The 19,684-nt window shown below is 31.9% G+C and overlaps 1 protein-coding gene across 1 annotated transcript; it reads left to right on the forward strand.

The window, feature by feature from the left end:
- The first annotated feature begins 6,856 nt into the window (after nucleotides 1–6,856).
- Nucleotides 6,857–12,676, forward strand: LOC128162782 (multiple epidermal growth factor-like domains protein 6). Its single transcript, XM_052826167.1, has 8 exons — nucleotides 6,857–7,037; nucleotides 8,004–8,231; nucleotides 9,852–10,106; nucleotides 10,539–10,673; nucleotides 10,881–11,018; nucleotides 11,627–11,764; nucleotides 12,215–12,352; nucleotides 12,483–12,676. Exons 1-8 carry the CDS (start codon nucleotides 6,953–6,955, stop codon nucleotides 12,662–12,664), a joined length of 1,299 nt encoding a protein of 432 aa, XP_052682127.1. The 5' UTR covers nucleotides 6,857–6,952; the 3' UTR covers nucleotides 12,665–12,676.
- Nucleotides 12,677–19,684: the final 7,008 nt, after the last annotated feature.

Below are 19,684 nucleotides of genomic sequence, written 5' to 3' on the forward strand. Positions count from 1 at the left end.
GAAGGGGGTATATAGGAATAGAGAAAAATCTTCTTACATTTACAACAACAAAAGGGGCATTGTATTTACCAAAAAATAAGAGGTGGATAAAATTGGCAGATTTTCAATTTTTTTTAGCAAGATCTACTGTACTCAGTTGTCAGGATATTTTGATACTGTAATGCTAATTTGATCAGAATTAACCTGTGCCTCTTGTTATAATTTATCCTTGAAATAAATTGTTGACCGAGAGTTAAATACATAATTTGTGCCTTGTATAAGATTTGCATTCACAACTAAATCATCATGTAAAACGTTTTTTTAAATTGTCTACAAATTAACTATATATGATTTTTTTTATCACTTTCCGTTTTCTCAAAGAAATCTCAATTGAAGAACTATTTTCTACGACCTCAAAAATGAACAGACGTAGATCAAACCTTTTGCTGTTTTGATCCTTGGTTTAGAAGGGATAGTGCACTTCTGTGACTGACTTAATGTAGTAGGTCTGAAGATCTTTTAAATATAATAATCCACGATTTGTTTCGCCCTGATGGTTTCTAAAATTGTTTTTTTCCTTGATTCCGTTCAAAGATACCTAAGTCAATTATTCAAGAAGGCTTACATCAAAGACTGTTTTAAGATTCATTTATCGAGAGAAATTTCATAATTAAAGCGACGCAAGTTACATCACTAACATATAAAGATCACTAGTCATGAGAAAACTTTTCAGTTTCACTAAGTAGAATTATTTAAACAAGTGGTAAGAGGGTTGGATGGCTGTCGCCATTTTTAGACTCTATTTATCATCTGGAGAAGAAGAGCTCTAGCTGAAAATATAGAAATATATTTACATGCTAAAGTATTTGGATATTCAATTTTACGGAATGACAGTTCAAGGCTAGAACGACCACATGAAATATTCTAAAGTAGAACTGCCAAGCTTTTATTTATTCATAAGACGATGAATATTGGAATCCCATCTTGTCAACTATCTGCAAAGATTTTATCCTAACTGTCTCTTTGACAAAATTATGCAAATTGGAGTGACATCTTGACAACCACTTGCCAAGCTTTTATCTCATTTCTCTCATTAAAAAGGTTATCTTACCAACTGTCTTCCAAAATTTATATCTCATTTGTCTCATTGATTATTTAGAAAAACTTTCATAACTGTCTACCAAATATTAAGGGGTTATCTGATTTGTCTCATTTATAAAAATATGGATATGTGAGTGACATCTTGAAAACTGTCTGCCAAGTTTTATCTCATTTGTCTCATTTTAAATACTATTAATAATAGAGTGGCATCTCGACAACTGTCTGCCAAGCTTTTATCTCATTTGTGACATTAAAAAGGGGTTATCTTAATAACCAACAACTAAACGTCATCCAAGCTTTATATCTCATTTGTCTTATAATTAAAAAAAATCACTTTGATAACCGTCTTTCAAATAATAAAGACTTATTTAATATGTCTCATTTAAAAAAAGTATGCTTATTGGAGTGGCATCTCGACAACTGTCTGCCAAGCTTTCATCTCATTTGTCTCATTTACAAAACTATGAATATTGGAGTGGTATCTTGACGATTCATTTCTCTCATTAAAAAAGGTTATCGTCGTAACCGTCATCCAAGCTTTATATCTCATTTGTCTTATAATTAAAAAAGTCCCTTTGATAACTGTCTTTCAAATAATAAAGGTTTATTTCTGGTGTCTCATTAAAAAAACTATGCTGATTAAAATGGCATCTGGATAATGGTCTGCCAAGCTTTCATCTAATTTTTTTCATTTTCAAAACTATGAATATTGGAGTGGCGTCTTGACAACCACTTGCTAAGCTTTAATCTCAATTGTCTCATAAAAAAGGTTATCTTGTCAACCGTCTTCCAAGCTTTATATCTCTTTTTAAATCACTTTGATATCTGTCTATCAAAGTTTTATCCCATTTCTCTTATTTATAAAACTATGGATACTGTAATGGCGTCTTGACAACCATAAACCAAGCTTTTATCTCATTTGTCCTATTTACAAACATATACTGTAATGACAGCTAAAAAAATTAGAACATGCTCCCTTTATACATGAGATTGCAGCATGCTTGATAATTGTCTAGATACCTTACTGTACAGAGTTTTTCATGTGGTAGCAACATGCATAATAATTGTCTGGATACCATTCTACTGTACAGATTTATACATGGTAGGTAGCATGATTAATAATTGTCTGGATACAAGTATACTGTACAGATTGTTACATGGTAAAACAGCATGATTAAGAATTGTCCCGATATTATAAAACAACATGATAAAGAATTGTCTTGATGTCATTCTATTGTACATAAGTTTGTAAATGACATGGTAGAGAGTTATCTAGATGTCTCTCAACTGACATTTTCCTCAACCATAGTCACAAAAAAAGACCTCGTCCCGACACTCTAGACCACATTGTACATGTATTACAATGATAATGTTATTATGGATCAGGCTTGGGGTGAATTACATCATAAAGTAATGCATTACATTACCATTACTTCATGAATTTGGGCATTAAATTACCATTACCATTACTTGTTTTTCTTGAAGTAATGCATTACATTACCATTACATGAGTAAAGTAATGCATTACCATTACCATTACTTTCTTTAATAAAGAGTTTTTTGCAAATGTTTCAAATATAAAACACTCTTTAACATATCTACAGGTTCATGTTCAGTATCAGGTTCAAATTCAATGACTATATATACAAGAGTCATTCTTTATTTGCTCAATATATAATAATCTTGTGGCATTATGAACAACATATTATATAAGTAAAAAGATATATTATACACATTTGGCATGATACAATGTCAGATATGATATAGAGACACAGAATTTGTGCATAATAGAAAACAATTTCTGGAATAATGTTGCAGTTATTAAAAAGCTAAATAGAGATATTTCCCCAGATAACACAAATCTTTATAATTTTGGACACTTAGTTGTATTAATTTATAGACAGAGGGGTTTTCCCAGTTATATTTCTTGATATATTTTAATCGGATTTTTATATGCTGAGGACACTTTAATACAAAAGATTGCTGTTGCACTTTATGATCAAAGTTTCAAAGGTTTCATCTTTTAACTGCTTCCTATTAGTTTGAAAATCTTCCCAGCTATACTAAATAAATGGTGTACAGGTGCAGTGGAAGCTGGGACTGAAAGATTGTTTGACAATCTTTATCTTAGGATATACTAAGTGAAAAAATACATGAATCTTGTATTTTCTATCAGTCCAAACTAATGTACTTAATATACATGTACAACTGTACAACAGAGAGAGAGAGAGAGAGAGAGAGAGAGAGAGAGAGAGAGAGAGAGAGAGAGAGAGAAAGAGAGAAGGAAGAGAGAGAGAGAGAAAGCGAGAGTAAAATTATTTTCAAATGGGTTATAATATTGGAAGTGATTTTGATTTTCATCATGGATGGACAGTGCATTCATTTTGCCCTTAAAGGTGCATGCATGTCTGTCCTCTATTCTATTGGGACATGGCGTAGGGAAGGGGATTGGGGTGTTTAGCACTTCTTATAACAATAGATTGTTTTGATACTTAGGTTATCCTGGGGGCATAGTGTATTGTTGACACATCTCTATTGAAGTGCAAACTAATTGGAGTAAATTGTTTAAATGATTTAAAACTCTTAAAAACAACACTCATAAAAATGTTATGAAACTGTGTTGTTATATTTAGTAATATGAACAATTTAAAAATGAAATTTTATAAATCTTTTTTAATACAACTAAAACATTTTTATTTGATGAATTATTTCTTTCTTCTTAATAATAAAGTTAATCAAATTCAATTTCAGCTATTCATTTGTTCATCACATTTTTTAAAGTGAACATGCATAAATAAGCATAGTAATGCAAAGTAATGCCATGTAATGCCAGCATTACACTAAATTTTGGAAAGTAATGAATTACATTACCATTACTTGTAATGCTAATTTTGTGGCATTACACATTACAAGCATTACTTTGAAAACATGTAATGCATTGCAATGCATTACCATTACATTTAGCATTACCCCAAGCCTGTTATGGATGCATATAGTGTTTCGGTAGTTATTTTGATTTTTAACTCTTAAGGTACGCCTCATCGGGTATCCACCTATTATGTTTTCACGTTATTGAGATGGTTATTTTCTGTCAAACCCCGCATTGAAAACCCCTCTTTTAATCGATGCAGTTATAAATTAATTCCCGTATATAACTCAATATGCTCAAGATATTGTTTTATACGACCTTGAACGAATAAAATAATGTTTACATCAACAACCTTTAATTCACCTACATGTGTGCATCATATCTTATCATATTAAAATCTATTGATTAATTTCTAAAAGGGAGAAAAAAATGTCACATAATATCTACTTAAAGTAATAATGATTGACAGCTGGTTATGCAACATTGTACAATCTCACAGGGCGAAAAACCATCTTTAAGCAAGTCCTTAAAGGTGGCTTAAAGGTGACTTAAAGGAGCTTAAAGGCTATACAACCTTTAAGCCGCCTTTAAGTCACCTTTAAGCAAGTGCTTATAGGTCCTTAATAATCAAAACTTCTTTAAGCTACCTTTAAGCCACCTTTAAGCCACCTTTAAGCATCTTTTAGTGGCATTTACGCTCTCTTTACACTGCCTTTACACTGTCTTTAAGTGGCCTTTAAGTCAATATTGATCAAGCTGAACAATAAAACCATATATTAAATGCAAAAGCTCTTTTATAGAGATGGGAGGGGGTCATCCGAGTGATAATATAATTTCCAAGGAAGGGGGGGGGGTTGTTCCAGGCGGTTTTAATCGTCGCTCCATTAAACACAGATCGCTATCATCAGCACCGCTCTGATGGACACAGATTGCCGTTATAAAATTCTTTATAATTTTTTGGGGGTTTCAAAATTATTGTAGGTATGAGCGCAGTCTCTGTATCTTAATATGTGCATAAAACTAATTAAAGTATGTTTGTTTCCTATTATAAATTAATCGGTGAAAAAAATTATTAAACAAAATAAAGATAATGAACCAAAAATGCATGATTTAATTTGTTAATCGGTTTAAGGTTTGTATTTTTTTTTTCAATTTTCATTATTTCTAACTCTAGATCTGCTAGATACATGTTAAAGATGAAAAGACTCCAAACTGCCTTTGTTATATCGGGCAGGATATTACTGCTTTGTTTGTCTAGACATAGTTTTGTTCGTTTGTGTATATCTAATTAGAGTCTATTGTTTGTCCAACTTAAGAAAACCCCTGGAACTAACACAGAATATACAAGATATACACAGCAGTTGTGTCGTGTGCCCAGGTGCATGTTTGTGTATATCTAATTAAAGTCTATTGTTTGTCCAACTTAAGAAAACCCCTGGAACTAACACAGAATATACAAGATATACACAACAGGTGTGTCGTGTGCCCAGGTGCACGTCAGGGTTTCTAAAGGCGTTGAATCTTAGTATGTATGAGTATACGATAAGTCTAGTGAATAAAAGTTAATTTACATTTGTAATTCATTTTGAAAGTATTATTTCCTAGCTCTGGGTTTCAAAGATGTTACGTCTACAAATTAACGATATATGAATGTAAAAGTAAAATCTTGAGGCTAATTAATTAATGTACCGGTGATCATAAATAGGGGTTGATTATTTAAATATATGTATAAGGGTAAATATGTCAAATATACCCGGCCTGGCACATCATACAATTGTATGTACAAGTCATTTGCAATTGCCACATGCAGTAAATACGTCACCGGTAATTGGTAATTTTGTTTGTTATAGAATTGATAGTTTAAAAATCATGTACATACAATTACATGTAAATATTTAAACATATTGGAACGGCGCCGCGATCATGAAAACCGGGAAATTGCGGGAAATTGAACAAATACCCTAATTGTATAAATGCATTTAATAAAAGAAATGATTTCATTTTCTTTCTTACATTTTTATAGCTATAAATTAGATGAACGTATATCTACTCGGTTTAAATTTATTAACTAAGAAAGCCTACTATAGTGAACCTAACGGTTTCCATTTAGGTATAATATATTTTTGTTCACTGAAGACCAAGTTCCGTATTTCATTCTAAATACATGCATGCATGTAATTTATAAATTAGATATAATTGATTGTTACAAACTGAATGGTTTGTCAAAATCTTTTCAAGTAAACACATTCAATACAGTGATTCAATATCCACTGATATATAGGATATAAAAACGCTCATATATATGTAAGTTGCCGTGGCGCAGAGGATGTGTGATGATGTTAGTAAACTAAGGGTCCCGGGTTCAATTCTCGCCGTGGCCGGTTTTTTTTTTTTGTGTTTTTTTTTCATTTTTCTTTCTAGAACAAAAACCGTTTTAATACCTTTTCTTTCATAAAGTTAATACATTTTGTTGGAAATTAAGCACAATATTGAATTAAATTTTTTTTAATGGCTTAAAGGTGGTTTAAAGGTGGCTTAAAGAAGTTTGGACATTAAGGACGTATAAGTTGTCCTTAAAGGTGACTTAAAGGTGGCTTAAAGATAGTCTTTAAGCTGCCTTTAAGCCATCTTTACGCTTTCTTTAAGCCACCTTTAAGCAACACTTATAGCTTAAAGGTAGCTTAAAGGTGGCTTAAAGATCGTCTTTAAGCTACCTTTAAACACCTTTAAGCTATCTTTAAGGAGGACTTAAAGATGGTCATTCATCCTGTGTCTCTTGATGTTTATAGATTTACTTCCTCATTACGTGATCACTGAGTCTGCGTCTTCACTACGCCACACACACTTAACATTTCCCTTACTTAAACGTCTGAGCAACTACATAAATAGCCTTCTACATCTGTCTTCTCAGACGGAGTAATGTTTGATATTTGTTACGTTCTTTCGGCTGGGCGAACAAATCTATACTCATAGACTTTGTCGTTTGACCAGATTGACAACACCATGTTGTCCCTGTCCGAACACTCTGTGTATCCCCACGATATTCTCTCTGTGTGGTTCTGTTTGCTGACAGTATCCCAAGCGTACGGTGAGTCCACATTATGAACATTTCTTAAAATCATTGATATTTTCCAAATGAGGTTGTTTAGGTTGCTTTACAAGGAATGAACCAAACCATTAGTTGGTAATTTGAAAGAAAAAAATGAAAATGATTTAAGGGTATTTTATTGAATTTCCAAGAAAATATTGATAAAATAATCAAAGCGATACCACATTCTAAAACCAATCTCTACACTCAAAACAGTATTTACATATTAACTGCAAATATCTGAAAGGCTAAATGCTTAACGTACTTTGAAGAAATATATAAAAAAGGAAATATTAAGTTTCTATTGTCACTTGATGCCGGAAAAGGTCAATGGTTCGGTAGTTAGGAGCAATGGCAACTAAGGACTCGTGAATTCTAATTTAGGATAATGCTGCAACCTTTATAGTGTATGTTAAAGTATTTTTACTGATTGTACTACATTTGAATTATATACATATTTGCTAGGAAAAATTCATTTTTTTTAATCAAATGATTAAATTTTGTGTATTGTAACGATAGCACACGTGTCTTCCAGGGTGGGGGTACTTCTTTTCGGGTCTCTAACTAATGCTTCCTTATCTTTTACGCACTGTTTAAACTCTTCAAACTTAAAACACTATTAGTTTTGAAAAAAAAATATAGATATACACACAGTATACACAATTTATATTATACAATAATTTATCCATAGGAATTTATTCTCTCAAACTTCAATTTAATTCTATCAGATATGAACATTTATATTCATAATATTTATAATATTAGTTACTTAGGTTCTTTTATCGAACTACATTTGAATTTTATATATAAGTTCTGCTGGAGAAAAGGGGATATCTTCAAATCGTTTCATAAAAACAACTGCATTTAAATGTTCAATGCATGCATTAATGTATTATAAGCAATAAAAAGCATAAGTTTACATCATCACGATTGTAACGTTGTTAGAACGTGTGTTTATCTCCATAGTTAATATTGCCCTCAACAAACCAGCATACCAACAGTTCCCTGCACTAGGTGACGACACAATTGACGCCAGTAACGCTGTAGACGGACGTAAGTCAGACCTGAGTGAGAGGGGAGGTCAATGTGCTGGATCATATCCCACACAAACTGCCACCTGGTGGTTGGACCTGACAAGGATCCACAGCATCCATCACATTACCATCTACTTCCTGACGAACAATAATCCATGGGGTATTGCCACATTTTCTACTTTTCGTTAATGATAATCTCCTATCAGACGTACACTCCGTTGTTGTTATTATTTGTAACAAGGCTGTTGGGGTTTTAGTCCCGTATATCATCAGGACAAAAAACAAGAGAATTAGTGTTAATGTCTTTATAAGTAAATTCTATGATTAACAACGAACAGGCAAAAATGAAATACCTACCTGGTATAAACAAATATTTTTTCAAAAATCCAAAAAAAGTTTGATGTTTACATACTGTTAACTTAAATTACGAAATTACGTTTATTTGATAACGATGTAAGTTTTAGTCTGATATGACCCCCCCCCCCCCCCGCCCGGCACAACCAATGGTCGGACTTTTAACAAGATTATCAGAGAAATCAAAATCCTCTATTCGTTTAGACGATCCTCTGCAGGCGCATTGCTAGGCGTATGCAAGTGCTTCCTCATCATTTTCACGCAAAAAAAAATTAAAATTTTGTTTAAGGAATGAAACTTAAACTAAACTGTATAAATCATTCCGGAATTTTATTGTTCCACCGATTAGTCAATGTAGCATATGTTTACAGAATATACTGAGAAAAAGCGTAAAGAGTGTTTTCGTAGACAAAAAAGATATAGATCAGTAGTAGAAAAATCACAAGACTTATCAGATAAAATCAAAATAATCTCGTCATAAAACAGGCACTACTTTTTCTTTCTTTGTCGGTAATTTTATGATGAAGATGATGAAGTAAGCATTTAACACATTAAAAATGGTTATTTTTATGAAATTCTTTTTTCTAGATACTGAAAGTTAAATGTCTGAAATGCTGAAAACTCGCCAGGTCCCGGGGGCTTCACACTCTGGGCCCTCATCAAGGCTTCGCCCTGGATCCACTGGGGGCCTTATGCCCCTGTCTTAATTTGCTTCCACAATAAACAAACTTTAACTACGCCCCTGCTCTAAATCATTTCTGCGAGCCGAACCCCTGTTAAGCTCAACAGAACAATTCAAGAAACTTAGAAATACAAATATGAAACCGAATCAATCATTTCTTTACTAATAATGTACCATTACATGGAGTAAAACAATATTTATACATTTATGTCTAAGATGTGCTTCCTATCAACTTACAGTAAAAATTTAAAGATAACCGCATTTTAAATTTAAGTCGACAATTATTATTTTCGTGAATTCTAAATGCATATGTTCAGGTATTCACTAACGCTGCTATAAGGCGACAGCACACTTTTAAACCAGACAGAATCATCAAGTAAACCCCTTCTACATTAGGTGGTAGGGGCATCAAGTAATTTTTTTTTGTATTATTGGCATGGATACACTAACAAAGCTTTTTTGTTAGTATTTAAGATCTTTTTGTTTCATTGTTGATCCTTTGATATACTCATCTACATGAATTTGCACTTTTGTAAAACATTGTTATATATACTATGAAAAAGCCTCTTAGTAGACGCAATTTCGTTGACATGAATTATGTTTACATGCAAGCTTTATTTGTGCGTTTATATTGTCTGTCAAACAGATTTGTGAATAGACAATGTCGCGTATCATTTATCGTTATTTTTTATTTAGCTACATATGTCCTTCCATTTACAATAATTCTACTAATTTCTCTGGCAGGTCCTTCTAATGAGCTCACAAAGTACTTTCTTGGATTCTTGGTGTACGTCTCGAATACAACAGACAGACTACAGGGAACACTGTGTTACAAGGACGACAACTTTACAAGGGACACTATACCTGCTGTCTTCACCACCACTTGTCCTGTACATGGACAGTACGTCATCTATTACAACGAGAGACTACCCGGAGCTACCTACCCTGACGAGTACTCTGATTATATTTTCAGTGACCTCTGTGAAGTGGAGGTGTATGGTGAGTTTTCCTTAGTCTTTTATTAAATATGTAAATAAAATGATAGAAGCGGTGATTTTGCCAATATCTTTAGTATGGTACATATATATTGTGTTTTTTATATCCATTTTGGAGTTTTTTTTCCACGCAATAATAACCATTATTTTAAATATATAATTGCACATAAACTTATACAATGATGATTGCATTCTTTTTGTTAATAGTGTCCCGCCACAATGCTTCATAAAAATTGAAATGAACCATATTAAAATTAATAATAATTACAAGATGCATATGCATTATTTTATGCATCATTTAATAACCATGATATAACTCACTAATAATTACGTAGAAGTAAAACAATGTCATTTTACATTTGATCATATGGTGATCATATTAAGAACGAAACATTTTAGAAGTATAACTAAATCATTGCCATTGTATAAATTGAAGGATGTTATTCTACCGGATATTTTGGATCCAACTGTTCCTTTCCCTGTCCAGACGTCAACTGTCAGTACTGTCACATAGAGACGGGCACCTGTCAGGGCTGTATGCCTGGATACAAAGGTCACCGATGTGAATTAGGTAAATTTGCAGATATGTAGCTCGACGAAAAAATCTTTTTCAGTTGCCTTATAGATACAGTGGATTAAATACTGATGAACATGCAGATACAACATAGTATTTTATATCTTTCTGGGGTTTTTTCAGCCTATATCAGAATAAAATAAAGTATAAATTAATACGTCATGTTCGATTATTTCCCATAAGAAATTGTTTTTGTATTGATAGCTTGTGAAGGACGGTCTTATGGTGCTGGTTGCAAAGAAGCATGTGGATACTGCCGTGACGTTAACCAGTGTTCCAATATTAATGGGACTTGTTTAACTGGATGTGATGCTGGTTTTAAAGGAGACTTCTGTAAAACTGGTAAGTGTGTGGATAAATAAACACATATAAAGTGACGTAAACAAGTGTTCTTTCAACAATGATACTTGCTTAATTGGATGTATCGCTATTGTAATGGGAAACTTTTCTACATATTTTCTACATATTACACCCTATATCAGCCTGAAACACCAATATTTGCCAGAGGGCCAAGGACACAAGGGGATAATTTAGTCGTGGGCTGATGCAGGGTGTAATATAGAAAATGGTTGGTATTATTTTATTTTATCATTTTTTAATTTATTTTTCACTTTCACAGACTCTCACACACATTAAATAGGAGTCATGTATTAATATTCACCTACCTATATCGACACACGAAACATATATTCAGGAAAAAGAAGAAAATCACAACATATGTGTTGTTTAAATCAAATGTTTATAAAAAACGACAACTTCGTATTAACCATCATTTTTTATGTCTTCAATCTAAATAAACAGGCCTAGAATATAAGTACATGTATGAATGCATTCAATAATCATAGATTTAGTTAGTCACCTGTGTAATATGGACAAACTTCTATATTTGCAACTTAAAATTATCAATACACCTATTTGTACAAATAGAAAAAATGATTTTAAACTTTTAGTATGTGACAGAGGTTCGTATGGTTCTGAATGCAATGAAACATGTGGACACTGTCGTGACGTGAACCAGTGTTCCAATATCAATGGGACATGTCTGACTGGGTGTTATGCTGGTTATCAAGGGGACTTGTGTCAAACATGTAAGTGTTTTGTTTTATGATATACATTTTAAATAAAACAAATATATTTATTGCGATCAAAACTTAATCATAATAGATGTATTGATAATTTTACAGTATCATTCTGATTTTCTAGATCAATACTAAGAAGTTTTCTGTATACATATCATTTCTGTCTTATAACACTTATGCTGGATTTTTTTTAAAATTGTGAATGAGAAGGGAAAAAAGTCATGAATAGCATAATGTATGTACATGTACCTAACTTGATCAGACGGACCACTTTGCTTCTTTATTGATCTGTTAATCTATGTCTCTTATATGTCTTATTGATAAAAATCTTATCAGATCAAGTTGCTGTTAAAATGAAATATACTATCTAAATGTGATAATATAAGACTGAGTTCAAAACAGTGAAATCGAAAAAAAATTCATACGCTTACCTAATGAGAATGAACATTTTATTCTTAGCATGTGACAGAGGGTCGTATGGATTTGAATGCAGGGAAACATGTGGACACTGTCGTGACGTAGACCAGTGTTCAAATATAAATGGGACATGTTTGACTGGATGTGGTGCTGATTTTCAAGGAGACTTGTGTAAAACCCGTGAGTAGATATATATCAAATATTAGACATAGAACAAATTGATATATACTTCATGTATATCCTAGGAAAGTAGAATGACATAATAGGTGGTGATTAATTCTAATTTTGTTACATATTTGGTCCATGTCAGCTTGCCCTGTTGGATATTTTGGACAAGACTGTTCTGAGATGTGTATCAACAGCTACGCCAGTTACACATGTGGTGGTTGTAACGATGTCAGTGGTTCATGCGATTATGAGTGCCCTCCTGGCTGGATTGGTTACTTCTGTCAAAAAAGTAATAATCTCATTTACACGCATATTTTCATTTAAATTTTTGTTTAAAAAAAATGTTAATTATTATCCATATATCATTTATAACAAATGTAAAAACATAAATTGCATACAAGATGATACAAAAGAAAACATTATTTGAGAAAATATAATCGTGTTAAAAGATAAGTATATCAGAAGCAGATGCTTTTTCCATAGGTAAGTGTTTACATTTTTTCTTTTATTTGACAAGAGAGACGGCGTCAAACAACCACAAACAGACTAAAAATTACAAAACATACATTATATCAGGAACATACTCAATGTTTGCATAAACATGAATACTCATGTGGCTAGAATTCAATGATAATAAAATCAATGACAGTGTAGTGGAACTGTTTCTAGAGTGAATAATGCATGACATTATCTGGAAATATTGGATACATGGCAGCTTTTACAAAAAATGAAAAAAGAAATTTGTACTTAAATTGTAATGACCGTGAATGATTTTAAAATTGATATAAATGCCTATTACAACGCGTTGTCGCGTTATTTTTTGGAAAGTTCTGGTATGTATGAACAAACGGGGAATAATACACGCAGTGCATCGCAGGTAAGTGTTTGCCTGTGGAATAAATGAAGCATGACCATTTTTTCTGATTAATTAATATTTAAAGTTGTTAAGGAGCTTTTAAATTTCAAACCCCTGCAGTTTTAATGTTTCTCATTAGCCAGTTTTGTATTAAATTTTCATTTTAGTGTACATGAATAAATATTTGCTTTGTTACATAGGTTATCTACACGATGTTAAATCAACAAAAAAATCTGCTTCCGATGAGATATCTCAATTATCTCAGGAACCTTTTTTAAAATACATTTTGTACACACGAGATCTCAGAAACAATAAGTGATCAAATCACGAAACTTTCATGGATGATAGACTTTTGATTGAAAATGTGTTTAACCTGTTTTATTTTGTCTTCTGTCACTTCCGGTCTACAAAAAAAGAGTTCAAATAAATCGAGCCGTTTATCAGTTTAACTTTATTCCTTTGATAATTGTAGTTAGCTCGATGAATAATGATGTACAAAAGGCAAGTTTACAAGAAATATTTAATACAATTTACATTGAGCACTTCCGTTTGTCCGTTTCCTGTCCCAAGACAAAAAAAACCTTATTTTGATGAGATCTCAAAAAGGTAACGACATAACCAACAAAACTTGAATGGGATGATAGACCAATGTATGTACATATGCTAACACTATTTGTTTTATCCGGAGTAACTTCCAGTCGTCACAGGAAGTACATCTTATTTTGATTCTTTAAAAATAATTTGGTTATTTAGCATGGAAGTAACATTTTAGCTATAGAAATACAAAAGGTCATCTGTACATGGTAAAAAAAGTTGTACTTCCGTTGAGACATCTCAAATATCTCAGGTAGCCTTCTTTTTTAAAAAAAATTACCCACAAGATCTCAGAAAGTGTGAGAGATCAAGACACAAAACTTATATGGATAATGGACGTTTGATTGAACATGTGTTTAACGGGTTTCATTTGGTCGTACGTCACTTCCGGTTCTCACTCGATGCGTTCAAGCAATTGAAGTTGTTTTTTTTAACTTTAATTTTTTTAAAAACATTTCACTCAATTTTAATGAACAGTAACGTACCGTAGGTAAATGTACTAAAATATCTACTTTCAATTTATTAAATCACTTCCGTTTGTTCGTTTCTGGTCCCAAAGCAGAAACTTTTTCTCTACGAGACATTAAAACTCAAAAAGCTTAAACATCCAAACTTTGAGGAAAGAAAAAACAATGTATGAAGATATGTTTACTATATTCTGTTCCGGCGTAACTTCCAGTCGTAACAGAGAGTACTCAGTAATTGACATTTTGTCTTTTTTTTATTTCTTGGGAATTCCTGTACAGTATATATTATATCCATTTTCTGTTTACAAGAGAAATGGATTTTTGTACAGATTAATACATGAGGAACGGAAGACCTTTTTGTTGCAATAGCAACAAGAGTCTAGTTATTATTACAATTTTTGTTTATTCGTTGATAAAATAATTATTGTCTTAATTTTTAGCCGGGCTCTGCTGAAAGCAGAGACCTGGCTATAAGCAGGCAAATCGCCAATGTTACTATAAATAGCACAACTTCAAAAGTGAACAAAAAACCAAACAGCGTCAAGGTAAACCTTCCGCTATACCAAATAGTTACACAAAGAGCCACGTTTTGTCAAAAATGTTGGCATTTTGTTTCTTTCTTCTTTTTTGGGGGGATTTTCGAATGAATTGTCTATTCTTTAGTTTTCTTATTAATAACGTGTTTTTAAAACATTACTATGCATTTTGGACACATACACTGCGCATGAATTTCCATGAACTACTTTGCTGCGCAATGAAGAACTGGGGATTGAATATATAATGCTTGTTGCAAAATTCAAGGCAGCAACTGTTGAACATTTAAACTTCTACTAGACAGACATATTTTTTGGTTATAGCCGCTTACAAAATTTGGTCGCTCTCTGATGCTTTGCCGACATTAAAAGCATGAGAGAGAGAGGGAGAGAGAGAGAGAGAGAGAGATTTTCAGTCTTTACTTCACAATATGCGTAAAGACATATCAAAAGAGCCCGGCTTTCTGTACTTCAGTACTTTGATTGTTTTATCTAACTCTTATTCCGAAACATAAATGGTATTGCATAAAATAGGATAGGATGGATATTATTTAAGGATAAGGTGTAGGATACATGATATAAAATAGAATAGGATTGTCTTGTCAACTTTTACGACAGCAGCACTGTACATGTAGTTTATTAGCTATTTTTTCCTGATTACCAACTAAATGCAATGTAAGGATACCTCCCGAGACACAGCGAATAAATTGTTTATCTTGCGTTCACAAAGCATTTACATATCGTTTACCGTTCACTTTGCGCTCCGTTTGCGCTCTGCGTTCGCTCATCGTTCACCAAATTATCGTTCACCAAATTCCGTTCAGCGTGTGCTCAACGTTCGATCAGAGTGCGCTCAACGTTCGTTCAGAGTGCGCTCATCGTACGCTCAGAGTGCGCCACCGTTCACTCATCGTTCAAGTGGGAAAGAAGAACGTTTCAGGGACTGTAAACACCGTTCCAATTAAATGTCAAGAGACGTTAATGATAAAAACTCTTTTTAAGTGCATTTTTGTTTGTTTGTTTGTCTTTTGGGGAGGGGGTATTTTTTAAAATTATTATTATCAATCAAATATAGTTAACTATCAAACAGAGAACAGCGTCGAGAAAAGATAGTATTTCTAAGTGAAGCCTCTGGAGTAATTATAAACCATGAAAAATGATTGTAGAGAGAACTATATGTATAATGACAGTAAATATTGTTTTATAAATCCTTGTTTAAGTCTTAGCAAGAATTTCTCCTCCCATACTTATTTCCGTCTGTTTGGTATAGATAAAAATGTAATGACATGTATTCTGTGTTCTGCTAGACATGTATGAAGTTTGATAATTTTGCACTTGAAATGACTCTACATGTTTATATGTTTACTAAGCGAGGTAGTAGGACTATTAAACAGAGAACAGCGCCGAGACAAGAAAGTATTTCTAAGTAAAGCCTCTGGAATAAACCATGGACAATGAGTTTTTTGTAGAAAGAACTATGATGACAGTAATCATTTGTTTTATTAATCCTTGTTTAGGTCTTTATATGTTTACTAAGCGAGGTAGTAATAAACAAGTTTATCTTATTATCAATTTAAAAAATAATCAACAAAATTTAAGGGTTAACATTATGCTGTTAGTCTCATTTTATATCAATTTATTTTTTGTGTAGTGAATTACAGTTTGCGTATAGGGTTCCTTAAAAAAAATTATATATATGTAATTAACTACACAAAATATAAATTGATATAAAATGAGACTAACAGCATAATATATATATATATATATATATATATATATATATATATATATATATATATATATATATATATATATATATATATATATATATATATATATATATATATATATATATATTTTATTTGAATTTATATTTCTTTTATGGTCGTTATATAACCATTTCAACAAGTTGGATGAAAAAAATATATAATCACGTAATTAAAGTTGTTCAATTAAACTCATACAATTTGATTTATATTATTAAATGTTTGAGCCAGCCCCTTATATGACCCGCATTATTTTTTTCCAAAGATTAACGATGATTCAACGTTGTGTTATACGGTTATTGTGACCTTGCGCAAAAAAATTTAGCTCGGAGGAAATAGTTTTATTTCTCTAAATAATTTTTCTCAGATCTTAGTCACTTAATCAAACGGAGATACTGATCAGAAGACTTGAATAATCAAGTTTGTGAAAAAGTTGGAAATGCTCATTAGTTTGACGTGACTGGAACGATGAACAGTTGTTAATGATTTATAATACAAACAATAGCCTAATGATTCAAAGTTGAAATTTTTGAATAAGGATGCTTACTGGTAGTTAATTAAAAATCTTGGGAGGTGTTATTTTTAAAAAAAAAAATATTTACTAATGCTTAATACTTTATAGTTAAAAAACAGCTAGAGCTATAAACGTTGTAGATGAATCTGATGGCATCTAACATCCTTATACAGTTTTATATCAAGAGAACTTGTTACCTTTTTTATACTAACACTTATAACTTATTTCAGATTTTTCCTGCAAGCACAAATTACAACCAAGCTCTGATTTTATACCCTCTGGGGGAATATGAGGTTTGTCCTTGATCGAAGTCAATACTAACAGCTTCGGCTACATTTGAAGGTAAATCTTAAATACCAACCACCCCAAAAAATGTAAACAAACCGGCCTTTCACATTTTGACCCAAATTAAATTGTAAAGATTGAAAGAGATCACATATAGAAGTATGGTGGTCGCGCTTGGTCATGTGGTCTTCCTGCGGGCACCTTGCCATTCTCCAACATCATTATACCAACATTCCTGCCAACAAAATACATTAATACCGAAGTCCGCCTAGCGAAGCAAGGAATAATGGTAATACGTATATATATGAAAATAATTGAAAAATAAGAGCTGAATCTGGCTTACTACAGGTTAAAATTTTTCTTCTAGCCATAGGCACCGCCATGTTGGCCGCCATTTTTTTTAAAGGTTAGCTCGACCGTTGATTGACTGGCACTTATTGATGTTTCTTGCCGCTAAACTCGAATAAAAACGTTTCCATTTAGGGCAATTTCAATTAAACGAAACTATAGTGGAAACCAAAAAAGTTTCAATAGTTCTTTAATCAAGAAACACGACTAGTTGTACGTATGTCTTATCAAAATACCAGATGGAAAATAAAAACATCAACATCATTGAAGGAACTGGTTTTTAAGATACTAAATGAAGTATTCTATTTCTTTTATATGTACCATTCTATCTATATATTTGATACATGTATCATCACAAGTTCTCTCTAAATTTCTATTATTTCTTGAAACCATTTTTCTACATTGTTTTGTATGTTTGTGAAGTAATAAACATAGATGTTGTTCGCATCGAATAAGTAAGAAATTGACGTAATACATTATTTTGAAATTGCGATTTTAGTATTTAATAAGTTGTGAATATTTTTTTACTGCCTGCAATTTTTTTCTATTTAAGATTTTAATGAAGTTTGTATTATTTTTTGGTAAATTCATCTGGTGATTAATGAGTTAAAAATCAATATAAAACAATGTTTACGATTTTTTTTGATTGATTTAATTTTGCAGATGAGATAAAAACGCTGTAGGAAAATTTAGTTTTGTACTTACTAAAATGAAGTCTGTAATAAAAAAGTTTTCTTACTTGTTTAGTTACAGTTTGCTTGTGAAATAATATTAAATACATGTTTCTTTTCTAGTTAATGGGGAACTGATTTACGGAACTATAGTTGTGTATAAAGATTGACCTAAAGTATATTGAATGAAAATTTTAATTGTTGTTATAAAACCTATTGCATATACCAGTATAGGGTTTCTTAAGTCCTAATTTTTAAAAAGAACAAACTGATGTAACAAAATGTAAAAACATTTGTACTAGACTAGGGGTTTTTTTTTAAAAATGACCATACATGTATATAGTTTTTAAAAAGATGAATATAGCAATGTGTAGAATTGGTATTAATTAAAAAAAACGGCTTTCTATAATTAATTTTTATGACAAAAGTTGACCATTGAGGGCACGGTTGGAAAACATGCAAAAGGCTGTTTTCGATGATATCACCATTAAACCAAGGGGTTGTGGTGAGTATATACAATTTGACCGATATAGGAATGATTGACACGATCTAGTTATTATTAAAGTTAATTGGAAGATCATCCAACCTCTTTAAGAACAATCATTCAAGTCGATGTAAATGCAATCATTTTTTACAAATATTTTTGTCTTGGGACAAAATAATGAGGTTGTCAAGACCTTTTGTAAAGGACAATGTGCGGTTTTATGAAATTTTTGCCCCCAGAATCAAAGTTTTAGAAAGAGCTTTAAGTTAAAATCATATTGAAAATAAAGGTATAAAAGGTTATCACCACAGTGACGTCATAATGTAGAAATGACGTCATGAAGATTGCATTATTTTAATAAATTAATGTTTTGTAGCAAAATATGGGTGTTTTCCGATGGTTTTTCGACTGGGAAACATCGAGCGCAGGCTTGCTCAAGTACCATTTTTTAGTATAATGTGTATACATGTAAATATCTGAAGTAAAACATATGTTAAAATCGCACTTGAGCAGACCTGCGCTCTATACTTTCGAATGCAAAATATAAAGCAAAAATGAGAATATTTTCACTTGTTTGCAAATTTGCGGGAATTAGGTCATTTAGGTGACGTCATAGATAAAAAGCGAATCAGCAATGATGACTGAAATCAATATTAAAGTTATAGGCATCCTCTATACAATGATTTGTGAAGATTTGATTTTTATACGATATAATTTAAAAATTGGTTGAAATCGGGGGCAGATATTTGACCATACCGCACTTACTCCTTTCTATCACAAATATCATTTTTATACTAAAATATAATATATTATTCATTGATAATGC

The sequence above is a fragment of the Crassostrea angulata genome, chromosome 9, assembly GCF_025612915.1.
Source record: "Crassostrea angulata isolate pt1a10 chromosome 9, ASM2561291v2, whole genome shotgun sequence".
NCBI lineage: Eukaryota > Metazoa > Mollusca > Bivalvia > Ostreida > Ostreidae > Magallana > Magallana angulata.